Here is a 15,169-nt window from a genome sequence, read left to right on the forward strand (position 1 = left end):
ACTTGATTGATTCGGTGTGCACGAGCAATATTCGATGGTGCTGCGACTCGTTGTTATGGAGATATGCGAGTACAAAGACACACACACACACACACACACACACACACACACACACACACACACACACACACACACGAGCTCTCCTATATACATATAAAGATATCGTATCTTTTAAATCTTAACAAATCTGAAAACTAACGAAATGCATGTTTGGACGGGGTTTAAACGACTGTCAAGGTTTTCTGAGATCAAAAAGTCAACAACACCTCAGAATTAGTGCAGTGTGTTAATAGAGGTGTGAAGACCGCCTACAACATGGTAAAATGTCAGTAAGCCGAGACATACTACAATTGTAATTATAATCGTAGCAACAATGCTGAGATCTTTCATCATACTCTCACATGGAACAAAGACAGTATACCGTGGCAGAGAAACTGGAAGTGGCATCTACTGACGCCACAGACGCTGTCTATTCTGAAGGTAGGTAGCATCAAGTAGACTGTCAGGATGGGTGAAACAACGTGGAAGAAGAGGAAGAGGAGGAGGAAGAGGAAACGGAACAAGAAGAAGAAGAAGAGACAGATGTCAAACTTAGACAGTAGTATTTATACACTAAATACCTGGTCAACATTGTGTTGCTTTGCACTAATTGTTAAAAGCACTTCTTGCTGTCCCTAGTAACAGCCTTGTTTAAGGTGAGAGAGCGTTTTTAACAATCCATTCTTCCTACCACCCCTAAACGAAGAGCAATTTGATAATTGATAAGTACAAAAATCTATCATATTTTCTGGATTTGAACAAATCCGAATGAGTAAAGAAATTGCCACAAGTTTACCAGTCATTCTTTAATTTCAGAAAATAAATTAGTGAACTTATACGCTTAAGCCTGATTTACACTGAGCACTTAACGTATTGTAACGTACTTTATCAACATAGGGCGATTTACGTAACGTAACGTAATGTAACATGACACTTAAATAGCATTCACGTTGAGCTCCTCACATATGTTCAGCGTCCCGAATACATGCTGTCACGCATGAAAATGTTCGTCACATGTAAGCAGATGAAACGTTGTTTCTTACTGCTGCTTATTTCTCAGGAAAAAAGGATCGATGAAACGAAAGTGGATAACGATTAGATACGAATTTCCAGTGCAGGCACGCTATATAGGGGAATACCACGCCCTAGTCAATGATCGACCATGTCGTACAAACACGGATACTCGCTTACAAGGTCAATAAGCCACTCGTTGGTACCATCTTACAGCAGTGAAATGCGCATATCCTCAGAAGAGACACCCATGCACTGCTCCATGATTGGATAATTGCTTACGTCAACCGGGAAAAGTTGGATCCATCTCAACATCTTACGTTACGTTACGACAACAAAAGTTGCCAGTGTGAACGATCTTGCATAATGTAAAGTCGCCTTACGTTACGTTATGTTATGTTACGTGCTTGGTGTGAATCAGCCTTTCCCTTGGACTCTACACTAGCTTATGCTCATCTTGATAATTTTTTGCAGAGTTCTAGTTTTTGGCAACAAAACATACTTTATTGAACAGAATTGAACAAGTTTTAGTGCTTCAGCACAAGCAGTGCATGAGGTCTATTCAGTTCCGAGGTAGGTGTGTGGTTGTGCATGAGCATAAGACTGGTCAGTGTCACATGACACGGGCAAATGCTGTATGGATTTGTGACATAAACTTATTCACTTCCAGGGTTCTCACTACAGCGTGGTGCTGTGCCACGCTCCAGTAGGAGTGTACCACACTCAGAAACGGTAGATAGGAGTCCAAAGTCTTACAGCTAAGGAATGTTTGAGAATTTCATACTACTGAAACAAAATACTAAAGGTGACAATAGCCACAAATCTAGGCTTTTGCAAAATAACGCTGGATAATAGCCTCGCTCCAGACGTAGCACAAGTGTTAATTGCAGTCCTGGATGCTCTGCCTCTGATTCTAGTTCCGGATACCCTTCCAGTGACGCGGAAAGCACACCTCTTCAGGCTCTTGTCCGGGCAGTGTACACCTAGAATCTACTCTAGACTAGTCATGGCTTTATGGGAAGCAACAACAGTGGTCCACGTCAATCAACGCCTGACTAGACAAACTTTCTGTAGTTCATTTACGAAAGTTGCGCATACGCAATCAATGAACATCGCTAAGAAGGACTTACTGGCGATCAAAGTTGATTTTCTGGCCAGGGCACTTGAACGTACGTTACACGCAATAGCTACAACGCAAAGTCTACCTCACTTGAGATTTCCTGGCCAGGGCACTTGAACGTACGTTACATGCAATAGCTACAATGCAAAGTCTACCTCACTCGAGATCGGCTTCAGTGCGCATGTCCGACTGTAAAGAGCAATGACTGCATGTGTTGTGGACCCACTCGTCTCGCCACACTCCCAAAAATCTCTAGTAAGAACTCTGCACTTCACTTGACTCCATGATTTTTGTTAATTTGACATGGCCAGAACTTTATGCTGTTGAACAAATGTGGCGATATCTGTAAAGTGTAGGTATGCCATCTTTAGAGATTAACATGTTTAGTAACATGATTCAACTACATAATTACGTAATCTGTTGTTGCTAAATGTTTGTAGGAACTTTGTGTACAGTTAGGACTGATTGTGCTGGTTGTTTTGTATAATGTATTTGAGTACTGGAAATGACTATTTGAAGCGGTTGTTGAAAACTTGTTGGTATGATGTGTACCTATACTACTTACATTACTATTTAGTGACTTTGTTCAAGTGTGGACAGTCTGCAACTGACTGTAGTGAATGTTTGGCTGTTGATCCTCAAAAAAGAAAGTGTGGATGGTGCAGCAGTAATGGTGCTTGCACTGTTGAGCTTGAGTGTACTGCTGGCTGGAATGGAAAAGAAAGCGTTGACTGCCCGGAACCATTCATCTCTACTATTGCACCAAAAAGGGGACCAATAGAAGGAGGGACAAAATTGACAATTAAAGGTTCAAATCTTGGTGTCAGATTTCAAGACATCGTATCTGTCAAAGTTAATGACCAAGAATGTGACTTGAGGGAGGAATTGTATTCACCTGGGAAAACGTCAGTTGTAAGAATAACTGTTTTCTGTATTTTGTTATGATATCTGATATGTGACAGGATCGGTTGTTATACAAGACCTGCTGCAGTAGGCACTGGTCCTGTAAAAGTTACGATCAACAAGGCTTCAAAGACGTCTAAGGACCACTTTGAATATACGGTATGTCATTTTACTTCTTTATTTATATTTAACTGATAGCATAAGCAGCAAATTATAATTATGGTGCCACATTGTTACATTTGTGTTAAGGCTGTGTGTGCTGTAGATGTTGGGAGTGACAGAGTACTCTCCTAAATTGGGTCCGTCTGCTGGAGGTACTGAGGTCAGGATAAGAGGCACTAATTTGGACATAGGTGACAATGTGACAGTGATTCTTGCCCAGCAGAACTGTGATGTTAGAAGCAGGTATAAACTTTAACATTGATTGTGTGTGTGTGTGTGTGTGTGCGCGCGCACGCGCGCGAGGTGAGACACACGGGACCTTGTATTCCTAGTAGTTTTCTTGCCTGGGGGAAGGAATGCATGCTAACTTCAGCCTTCGGCAAGTTGACGATAGTGAAAGGCTTAGGGTGTGTCAGTATAGCAAGCTGATCACCTAAATCAGTTGTTGCTACTACTTGCAGATTGGAGCGCATTTCCTCATGAGTGAGACTTGACCCGTGTCTCAAGCAAACATTCACAAGCTGAACACATTTCACATGAGATGTATTAGGATAGCCTCAATCTCAGACTCATGTGAGCCTGGCAGTGTCCGGTTCCCGTATGACACTTTCAGCCTCCCGTGAGTCTGGACTCATTGCGCCTACTTTCACACACTTACTTCACTAAGTGTCACCCCACGTTATAGTCTTGGCACCCCATGTGACTAAATAGTACCTACGTCACAAACTCAATTAGCTTACATCTATCTGATGTGTGATCCAGCAGATTGTGTATCACGCCCAAGCTTCCGAACAGCACATGGTGACTCTCCACGGTGAGTGATTCACCATGTTCACGCTATCCAAATCTCAAGACGACTTCAGCATGTGGAAAGGTGAGTGTATTCCTAGCTAAGTTATTGTCCTACTCACGTAGACTGGCGAGCCTGCCAAGTCTAGTTACAGCGATCTGGACTGCACGTGTAGTTCACTCGTTGTTTGTCGCACATCTGCTATCTGCACTTCCCTTGCTAGTGCACAGACTCTAATGGCCAGTAGGGCGCGCAATGGCAACAAGAGACACATTGACGTGGAATTGCAGTCCGCTCTTCGTGTTTTCAATTATGATGACTTTCAGGAGAGCAAACTTGAAGTCTCCAGTGCCATTCTAGGGGGAAAGACATCTTTGTCCGCACAAACAACGAGTGAACTACACGTGGAGTCCAGATTGCTGTAACTAGACTTGGCAGGCTCGCCAGTCTACGTGAGTAGGACAATAACTTAGCTAGGAATACACTCACCTTTCCACATGCTGAAGTCGTCTTGAGATTTGGATAGCGTGAACGTGGTGAATCACTCACCGTGGAGAGTTACCATGCACTGTTCGGAAGCTTGGGCGTAATACACAATCTGTTGGGTCACACATTAGATAGATGTAAGCTAATTGAGTTTGTGACGTAGGTACTATTTAGTCACATGGGGTGCCAAGACTATGACATGGGGTGACACTTAGTGAAGTAAGTGTGTGAAAGTAGGCGCGGTGAGTCCAGACTCACGGGAGGCTGAAAGTGTCATACGGGAACCGGACACTGCCAGGCTCATGTGAGTCTGGGAACGAGGCTATATTAGGACAATTCTTGGAGTGCATAAATGGCATAAAATAACCAACAAAGAAAATCTGGCCACAGCAAAAGAAGATCCCGTAAATTGAAAATTCAAAGACAACGACTTCAGTAGTTTTAAGAATGCCAAACAACCGTCTCCAAAAACAGCTTCTACGCTGTAGACTTCTTAATCATATACGTCCAGCTCTCCGTACTTGACAACACTGAGTTGTAGTTCAGAAAGACTTAAAATCATTGAACTTATCTATAGAAGATCCACCCAATTGCTCAGCTTGGTGATCTATTCTGCAAGGCCTAAACTTATGGTGGGTATTGCTGAAATTCAGGTTGAGGTGTGTGTGTGTGTGTGTGTGTGTGTGTGTGTGTGTGTGTGTGTGCGTGCATGTGTGTGCGTGCGTGTGTGTACGTGTTTGCACGTATCATGGTATGCATGTGTTGTGGTGGTGGTGGTGGTGGTGGTATGTCGTACTCAACCAGATCAGTCTGGTTTGTAAGGTCTCTTGTAAGCACTGGAGGCAAACCCTGCCTCAGAGGTGCTTAGGCCATCATGGCTGTCTGAACAGAAGACATGACTTTGCGTAGGATCTGACTGGATCTAAGAAGCACTGCTTTCTGAATGAAGAAGCACTTGAAGTGCAAACCCTCGGCCGGTATGCACCTTGAAGGTAAATTAGTCGCGCTATGACAAAATCGTATGACAGAATGGTATGATGTGGGTAATAAATAAGAAGCATTATTGAAATTGTCACAGGTCGAGCTTGAGGTAAGTCACGTGACGTGTACAACGGGTAGCTATGCAGTCCGTCAGCCAACGTCCCGTAGGACCTCGCTTCTATTTTTTACAACCTTCGCTCGTCGGTTCTTTGTGCAGGTGATTGTTTGTGCAGCTTTTGAGGTCGTAACTATGGCCGGTTTTAGGCGTGGGATAGGTACCAGAGCCAAAACAAAATTTGATGTGGGAACGTTACAAATGCAGCTAGATTAGCTAGGCGTTGTTTCTAAATGCATGTTACAAAATGTAGTTGTTTCCAAATGATGGAACAAGCCAAATGTTACAAGTCGGAGAGCCTCGACGCTAGTCCGGCTGGCAATCTTCGCCTTACGTGATGCAGTAACGGGCGTGATCATTGTTCTGTTTGTTGGTGGGAAACCTAGGTTACAAATGGAGACCAAACAAGCAGCTCACCACTGATTTTCCAGCTCACAAGAATGTAAAAGTCTCGTTCTTTGTGCAGCTTCTCTAGGCGTCTTGTTGTTTGTGCGGCTTCTCTAGCTAGACGTTGCCTACTGTTGTAATGAGGTGACCCCAGAGCCAAAACAAAACATCAATGCGGGAAAACATGCACGTGCACATGTAGATTAGCTAGGCGTCTGTTCGCTCTGACTTTGGATACCGTAAAACAGAAATGAATAGAGACGCACTAGCGTACTTACAGGTCGGCCGAGCCGCTTTGTCCCACAAACAGACGCTGTCATGGACAATGCACGTTCTCCTTCGCAAATTCCCGTCAAACGCCAAATTTCTGTTGAAGACGACACTAGTGATTGTTGCAACAACACCACGGCCGCTCAGCCACGCACACCCAAAATTCAAGCTGGCAGACTGCAGAACCACTATGCAGAAACACTGTGGAACAAGCAAAATGTTACAAGTCAGGTACAGCTACACACCTCGCCCTGGTTGTTGTTGGGGAAACATACACGTACAAATGTATGTGCTAAACCCTTAAAGCAAAGGACTAAACACCATGTACAGGACGGACGCCCGATGGCCGAATTCTCGTTAGCAGCTACCAAACAAAGCGAGGTGGAGCCTCATGATGACATCACGTTCGTCTATTGGTCAGTAATGACACCACTTCTCGTCTATTGGTTGGAATAGCTTCATTTGCATCTCCGCTAACCAACTATATATACGGTCGTTGGGTCGTACGTACGGTCATCGAACGACTACTATACCCTCCACCCAAAAATCTGGGTCTCGGGTAATAATGTCCAGCCACCGTGCAATACCTGCGTGCACTGTGCCCAATGCTCCCAACACCACTGGAACAACCAGTGTCTGACACTGCCACATGCGGCTTACCTCCACCCGCAAGTCACTGTATTTCGTCAACTTCTCAGCCTGTTTCCTGGCGATGTTGCCATCAGCAGGACATCTGATATCAAAAAGAAGACAAGTGGTTGTCTTCCTATTTTTGAAACAGACATCAGGACGATTGGCACCGATCTCCCTAGCAGTAGAGATGGCTGTGTCCGACATCATAGTGATGTCGTTTGTTTCCACAAGCCTATCAGGATGATGCTAGTACCATCTACTCTCCAGTGGATAATGGAGGCCACCTGATTGTGTCGATCATTGTAGTCCATTGGTGCCAAGGCACTACAGCCTGCCACAATGTGGTCAACTGTTTCCAGGCCTACACTGCACAAGCGGCAAGTGGGACGGACTGACATCTAGATCTAACTATAATTGCGCTAAGCGCCATTTTGTCCCATCCCGTCCCGTCCATACATGGAAGTTGTGTCATGTCCGGAGACAGGAAGTAGATTGTCTGTGCGCACACAGTGCGGCGGAATGGGTGGACGGATGGACGGATTGGCCCGGGGACTCGACTCGGGTGGGCTTTGTTTCGTCACGGAAGTTGCGTCATGCTATTGACGGGAAGTTGAGTCGGGCCGGGGTGGGTTCGATTTCCACTGCCCACTGCGTGCAGTCGGACTTGCCGGGTGGATGCTAGTTATTATTATTGTTGTTGTTAGTATTAGTATCAGTATTGTGTGGTGCAACAGCTCAGTTGGTTAGAGAGTCATCTCATGGAGTGATTACATCCTGGACCTTGCAGGGTTGCAGGTTCAAGTCACAGTGATGGCGAGCTTTGGCATAATTTCCTTGGGCAAGAAACTCACACACAATTGCCTTTCTCGACTGAGGACTATAAGTAACTGCCTGTTCATTGACTGGGGCGACAAAGGCCCTTGACTGCGACAAAGTCCATCAGCCACTGGGGTCCTGAAGAGACTTTGGGTGCCCACACCACAGTTGGCGTTGCAGTCAGTGCTCCTGCGAGTACCGTGCCAGGCTCCAGGAGATTGCTTAGCATGGCCCATACCTCCTGTGTAGTGCACATGAACCCAGCCATCTGGCTGGGGGGCGTAACCGTAATGAATGACAGCTCCTTATCTGTTTGCCATTTTTAGTAGATGTCTTTACGCTTCTCCGTGATGGGCAATTGGAGTCTATGCTCCCAGCAGGGTACATTCTTTTGTTTATTCTATATTGATACATATAGAATGAACACTAAGTGACTTGTTTGTGTGTGCATATGTCTGTGTGGGTGGTCATACTTGCATTCGTTTAGTCTTCACGCATGCAGCAAATGTTCTTTTTGATTTAGTAGCTGTCAGACTAAAATAATGTGGCTAGCCATTGACAGCTAAACATGCACACGCATGCACATGTGCACGCACACATGCGTGCACATGTGCGCACACAGACACTCACACACACACACACACACACACACACACACACACACACACACACACACACACACACACACACACACACACCACGCCACACCACACACCAGCTCTCACGGTTCTATGTAACGTATGTGGATAGTCATGATATCTTTTGGTTTCAAAGTCCACAAAGGATAGCATCTTTGCAGAGATTTTTGTGAAACTTTTATTGGATAGTGGTGGTATTGAACACTATAGGATGTTTTGTAAGAGGTCAACATTTCTACTGTATTTTAGTTCTGTCAAGCATGCAATGATATCAGCTATCAAGTATGCACTTACATTACTCATTGGTCAATAAAATGCACATGGTAAGACATGATGTCATGATTAAGTGCATCTTTGTTGGTGTCGCAGGTTGTGGTTATACTTCTGCAGTGTAGAGGGAGATTTACACATAAAAGATTGACTAGTGTGTTCTGACTGTTAATGTCCCATTTAGATGTATCTTTTGCGGAAAGTTGTGATTTTATGCTTGTTTTTGAATGGCATCATTTAAATAGGAGGTTCATGTGAGTATTTATTCTGCGAATTGTTGTTGGTCAGAGCTGTCCAACTGTTTAATAGGCAAGTGGCATAATTCATTATGTGTAGTACTGTTTAGTATACAAATTATTACTGTCCTGGTGCACTTGATCACAGAGAACATTGTGACCTTTCTATTACAAACTGCATATAGTTGCAATGAAATTGCAAACGAATAGTTATGAAATGTTGATTGTCAGGTAACTGAATATCTTGTATGGTGGTGCACTAGAACTTCGTTCACATCTAATTTTTCAATTTTAGAATGCACATTTAGGACTATCTTACGTTATTTATTGTTAGTTTTTTGTTTGTGTAATGCTGCTGTAATATTGTGTATTTGTTTCTTCAAGGAAAATGAATGAGATAGTTTGTGTCACTCTGCCGTTTATTCCTTCTTTGTCATCTATTCCTTCTCAGCCTCTGGATGGCGTTGTTTTGAGGATTGACAATGCAACAAACAGCTCTTTAATGGATCAGAAATTTATCTACACTCCGAATCCCACAATAAAGGACATTGATCCTAAGCAAGGATTGAAACATGGGGGAGTTATTCTTAAAGTCACTGGAACATGGTTGAATTCTGTACAGAATGCAAAGATTGTTTTTCGAAATGATATGTGGTCAGCACGTTCTGACTGCAAGAACTATAAAACAAACCAGAAAGTCATGGCTTGTGTACAACCTCCTTTTCCTGAATCAGTTCGACAGGATGTTTCATTGAATGTGACATTTGAGATGGATGGTGTGCCTCAGTCATCTCTTCAACTTTCTGGTGCATTTGTCATCAAGCCAGATCCTGTCTTTGAGATGTTGAAACCTGATTATTCTATTGACACAAACGATCACATTGTACTGGAAGGCACAAATCTGGATATTGTGATGCAACAACTTTACACCATTTACCTTGGAAAAGAAATAGTTTGCAATATCACTAACTTTGCTGGAAATGTGAGTTTTGCTGTTCTTTGTTATTTGTCATGTTGAGTTATATGTTTGTGTTGCTTTTTGGATGGCGATTGGTTATTTATTATATATGTCTCGGTGCAACCCTTCAGAGGGTGCAGAGGGGTCTTAACCCCCACTGGGCGCCCACCGACCCGGCAGGTAAGCACAGTGAGGTACATGCCTCTGTGCAGTCCACACGGCGATCAGACACAGCTCTTTCAAGCCATAGCTATAGTCACGGAGAGGCCAACTACAATACGGGGAATCCAGAATTCCCGGATCAAGTCCGTATAGTCAACATTGGCACAAACCTCGCCAGACCACAGAAGCTCCCCATACGAGTGAAACAAGTCTCATTCCTTCATAAAAGAACCAACAATGAAAGATAAAGAAGGACAAGTTTCATTATTACTGTACCGGCGTGGATTCGAACCCACGTAGTCAAGATAGAAAGCAACTGTCGCTAACCACTCGGCCACAGCGCCGGTATTATTATTATTATTATTATTATTATTATTATTATTATTATTATATGCTGCTTTAAGGTTTCAGGTGGAGTGCATTGCATTGCTTATACTCTAATTAATTTGTACTTCAACACTCAGTTGTTTGTCTAATTTTGTTTCTAACGTGTGTCAATGAAAATATCTATTTTTGTTGATCACAGTTAGTGTTTGATGAGTTGTTGTTTGATGAGTTGTTGTTTGATGAGTTGTTGTAGCTGCGTTTGTTTGGTATAGAGATGAGTTATGCTGGTTAAATATATGATACTGTGCTCATTTGATTTTTGTGACAAATTGAAATTTCTTGACAGTTAAACATGTTTTGTTGAAATTCCATAAAAGTTACAGAAGGATGAAGCAGCTACATAACGACGTATAAATCAGCTTATAGGAGTCTTATTAATACTTTTCTTGATGTTACACACACACACACACACACACACACACACACACACACACACACACACACACACACACACGTGCCTGGAATTTAGAACTCTGCCAACACCCATTATGGGCTTTAGCATCGTAGAAGTTTTTGTGGGGAAGTGCGGTCATCAGCTTGTGACAGGTCAATATTCAATGACACCAAGTCTCATGGTATGGTATCAACCCACCTGTTCTTTGGACCATGCTGAGGGTGTTTCAAATTACGCAATTTGTTCTCAGTAGCAACTTTTGTGGACAAGAGATGTTTATGCGTTCTAAGTGACTAGGGCTGTGTCTCCACTTGCTGCTCTTTAAACATGTTTATCATTAAACATGTTTAAACTCTAAACATGTTTAGCTGGACAGTGTCTCCACTTGTCCATTTTATCCAGGCTATTAGTATAATTATCCGGGACTTTGTCGTACCGCACAAATTCGTTTCTTGTGCACCAGACAGTCGGAGATCGTCTTCTGGTTGTCTCGAGAACAATCAAAGACATAAGTCAATTCTCCGAAGATAGCGATTAAATTACTCTCTCCGAACACTCTGCATCAGTCTACGCTGTCTCTGACATTGCCTACTTCTGTCTTCTTCTAATAGTCTCCAAAGAAAGAGAAAGGACGGCACGAAAAACTAATATCCATTGTCGTGGAGCACGTGTTACTATCACGTGACTGTTAAACCTAAACCCCTTTCATTAAACTACCTCTGAAACATGTTTAGCAAAAGCTGTTTAGGTTTACAGTTAAACAGGTTTAATGATAGTGGAGACGTGATGATTCTTAAACATGTTCAAACTTAAACAGGTTTTTAAACATGTTTAAGCCCTAGTGGAGACATGCCCCAAGCCACTGTAATCTTTGATGTTGAATTTGATATTCAATTGGTTCTTTGTTGGCAAATTTTAAATTGATGGTATTATCTTGTTCAGTCTTGTTACACCCAGAATAGATCTAATACGGAGGATATGAAAAGTACACACACACACACACACACACACACACACACACACACACACACACACACACACACACACACACACACACACACACACACACACACATACACACACACACACACACACACACACACACACACACACACACACACACACACAGACACAATTTGTTAGAGACTCTACATTGCAGTGAGCTCAAGTTTTTGACAACGCAACACACTTGTCTCAGACTCCACTCCACACTATTCTGATCTTGCTTTTTACAAAATTCAGGTTTTTGACAATGAAACCCGCAAGGAACTAAATGAGTTTAAGAAGTGCAGTGCGAACAGCACACGAGATCCATTCAGTACACAATTTAGTACACTAAGTGGAAGGCATGTTGTGGTGCAGGCATCTATTTAGTCTGTAGGTGTCAGTGTCTGTGTCACTTTAATAATTGTATCATAAATTGAACTGTTTTTGAATGTGGTGTTCACATGGTCTATTGTGTATGATAAATGAATATTTGGGCAGTTGGCTGTACAGTACAGTATGACTCTTTCCGCGATGCATTTACGGTATTATACTATAAGTGTCGGGTGATGGCTCTTGAATACAAGTGTACGCTTCGTGGTGTAGTTTCATAGTTTCATTACTTATAAATGTGTTTGTAGAATGCAAGCAGCATATAGTTTGATATCCAATTACTTATCAATTGACATTTGCTATGTGTGTTATGTGTTGTGACCATCACTATTTTTGCAATATCTGTCATCAACTGTACTCATTTATGGCTATAAGAATAGGAGAGAGAGTATGAAACTAACCGCTCTGGTATGTTAGGTTGTCATCAGTTCATTTTTGTCCTTTCTGTCTGGTGTTGTATAATGCTTTTTGTAATACAACTGGTGTGTTTGAAAGATTTAGTGTGGAAATTAAGATGCTCTTGTGTTTGGGTGGTTACACAGGTATGACAAGCTCTTGAGTTTGGGTGGTTTGGGTGTGTTCTTAGGCAATGATGTTATTATGTTGGCTAAGGAGAGGTGACATTGTGATAACGATTGAGATATTAGATTTTACTGTTAATATATAGTATTTATTGTTGAACTTAAAGGAGCGCTTCACCAATTGACGCACGGGCATTAGCTAATCGTTTCTGGTCTTTTTTCAAGTTGGGAAGTTTGACGCTATCTCGGAGCAAACTTGATAGCTGAGCATTATGATAACGCAAAAAACAAAATCGTATCAGACGTTTTCTTCAGATGACGTTATTAGGTGCAAGTTTCGTTTTACCACTTCGTGTAAACTTTGATATTTGCGTAGGCAAAAGTAAACTGTACTTTCGCATCGCTGACTCGCCTTCAAACGACGGCAAAAAGCACACATACGGCGATGGTTTGGCTGTAGAATGAAGGCACTTTGTGTCACGTGATTATGTGTGGTGTCACACGTTTCCGTGTTTTTTTTTGCATCACGCAAGCCCTTTTGTACGTAGTATGGCCTCCATTCGTAGAAAGAAACACAGAGGAAAGTGTGAAAGACCAAGCGATTGCAAGTCGCTCAAGACGATTATGTTGAGTCTACAACATACAAACGACTGAGTTGCTTATAAACTGTAACTTGTTCTCTTTCACTGTTAGAGTCGCCTAAGCATCTAAACCTGTCTTTTGTGTGCTCTCGTAGTTGGCTTCGGAAAGCAAGACCAAAACAATGCGCCTTGCAACATAGCAAGCGTTTGGTCCACATTCCAAGGCCTTAGTGTACGTTAACGTCTACTGCGCAGGCATCAATGGGTGAAGTGCTCCTTTAACCTTTGGTTTGAAACTTGTGTATTGTGATATTCTGTGTTTGATTTGCTAGTTTGTTGACTGCCTTTGCTTGCATATGTATTGCGTTTATTAATTTTATTTGCAGATAATACGTTGTTCACCTGTTGGGACTGTAGAAGATGGACAAGTGTTTGAAATCACAGTAATTTGCTGTTCTTGTTATTTTAGTTCTTGCTTGTAATTGGCAGTTTTCCAGGTGACGATTGGCAATTTTAGCAAAGTTCTTGGAAATGTGGAATATGTTGGAAGTAGTAGCATAAGTATAATAGCAATTGCAGTTCCAATTGCAGTGATAGCAGGATTAGCTGTTGTGGCCATCATATGCATAGTCCTTATTGCCAGGCAACGTTCAATCAAGAGAGAAGCTCATGTGCAGAAACTGTTGGTGCAGATGGATCGTTTGGAATCTACAGTAGCAAAGGAATGCAAACAGGGTTTGTAATGAAATGACTGCATTTGCATGGATGCATTACTAGTAGTTGGTGTTATTGTTAGGATTTACTGAGCTGCAAACAGATTTGGATGACTTGGGACAGGCTTTGTCAAGCGACCATCTTCCATTGCTGCCTTTTAAGCAATATGCCATGAGAGTTCTGTTTCCAAGAGATGAAGATCATGTTGTTCTTCATCCACTTTCACAAAGAGTTAGCCATGATCTTGTATATATATACAGTCTTTAGATTGTACTGGTTAATGTCAATTACTTGCAGTTGAATAGTCGTCCTAAACTTGCTGATGAAAAGATTCGTCAAGGAACAGATCTTTTTCTCTCTCTGATCCGCAACAAGAACTTCCTGGTGAAGTTTATCCAATGCATGGAGTCTGAGATTAGTTTTACAATGAAGGATCGCACTGAGGTTGCATCTTTGCTAATGGTGATCTGCCAAGACCGAATGGATTATGCAACTGATATACTCAAGCGGCTACTGTCACTTCTTATTCATCGCAGCATTGGAAAATCTCATCCCAAGCTGTTGCTGAGAAGGACTGAAAGTGTTGCTGAAAAGCTTCTTACAAATTGGCTCACATTTTGCCTTCAGCAACACATTCAAGAGTCAGTTGGCAAGCCACTGTACACTCTTTTTAGGGCAGTGAAGTCTCAGATTGAGAAGGGACCTGTAGATGCGATTACGGGGGAGTCAAGATATGCTCTTAGTGAAGACAAACTTCTAAGGCATCAAGTGGACTATCGGGTAAACTGTAGTGTGACTGGTGTGGCTGTTGTTACTCTGTGTATGCTAATAGTAACTGTGTGTCTGACTCTGTCTATCTGTTTGCGTCTGTCGCTGTCTGTATCTGTTTGTGTGTTGTTTGTTTGTTGTTTGTGTGTGCCAATATGTCTTGTAGACACTAAGCTACCATATCTTGTAAATAAAGTTTCACGTAGAGGTGAACATGCGGTCATATCGAAGGGAAGTTAAAGATACTTAGGAATACCAAATGCTGCAATGACAAGATTCAGAGAAGAGTCACCAGGCCAGAAGGCTACTATGAAAATCAGTAGTAATACTGATACTGTGACTAGAATGACAGCTTAGGTTAGCACAGAAAGGTTGAAGAGAAGTCATAGAAACCATAACAATCACAAGTAATAGAAACAATCCAAGAATTGCTTATATTAGAAGTGTCTA

The 15,169-nt window shown here is 42.3% G+C and overlaps 1 protein-coding gene across 1 annotated transcript in view; it reads left to right on the forward strand.

Annotated features, from left to right (window-relative positions):
• The window catches only part of LOC134190156 (plexin A3-like), a 28,158-nt gene that overhangs the window by 6,753 nt on the left and 6,236 nt on the right, over positions 1-15,169 (forward strand). Inside the window, exons 10-17 of the mRNA XM_062658586.1 lie at positions 2,748-3,075; positions 3,133-3,232; positions 3,339-3,478; positions 9,242-9,839; positions 13,624-13,680; positions 13,735-13,972; positions 14,034-14,182; positions 14,249-14,731. Coding sequence (XP_062514570.1) covers positions 2,748-3,075; positions 3,133-3,232; positions 3,339-3,478; positions 9,242-9,839; positions 13,624-13,680; positions 13,735-13,972; positions 14,034-14,182; positions 14,249-14,731 — 2,093 coding nt within the window. The remainder of the gene's footprint in view (positions 1-2,747; positions 3,076-3,132; positions 3,233-3,338; positions 3,479-9,241; positions 9,840-13,623; positions 13,681-13,734; positions 13,973-14,033; positions 14,183-14,248; positions 14,732-15,169) is intronic.

Source organism: Corticium candelabrum, chromosome 14 (assembly GCF_963422355.1).
Source record: "Corticium candelabrum chromosome 14, ooCorCand1.1, whole genome shotgun sequence".
NCBI classification, from domain to species: Eukaryota; Metazoa; Porifera; class Homoscleromorpha; order Homosclerophorida; family Plakinidae; genus Corticium; species Corticium candelabrum.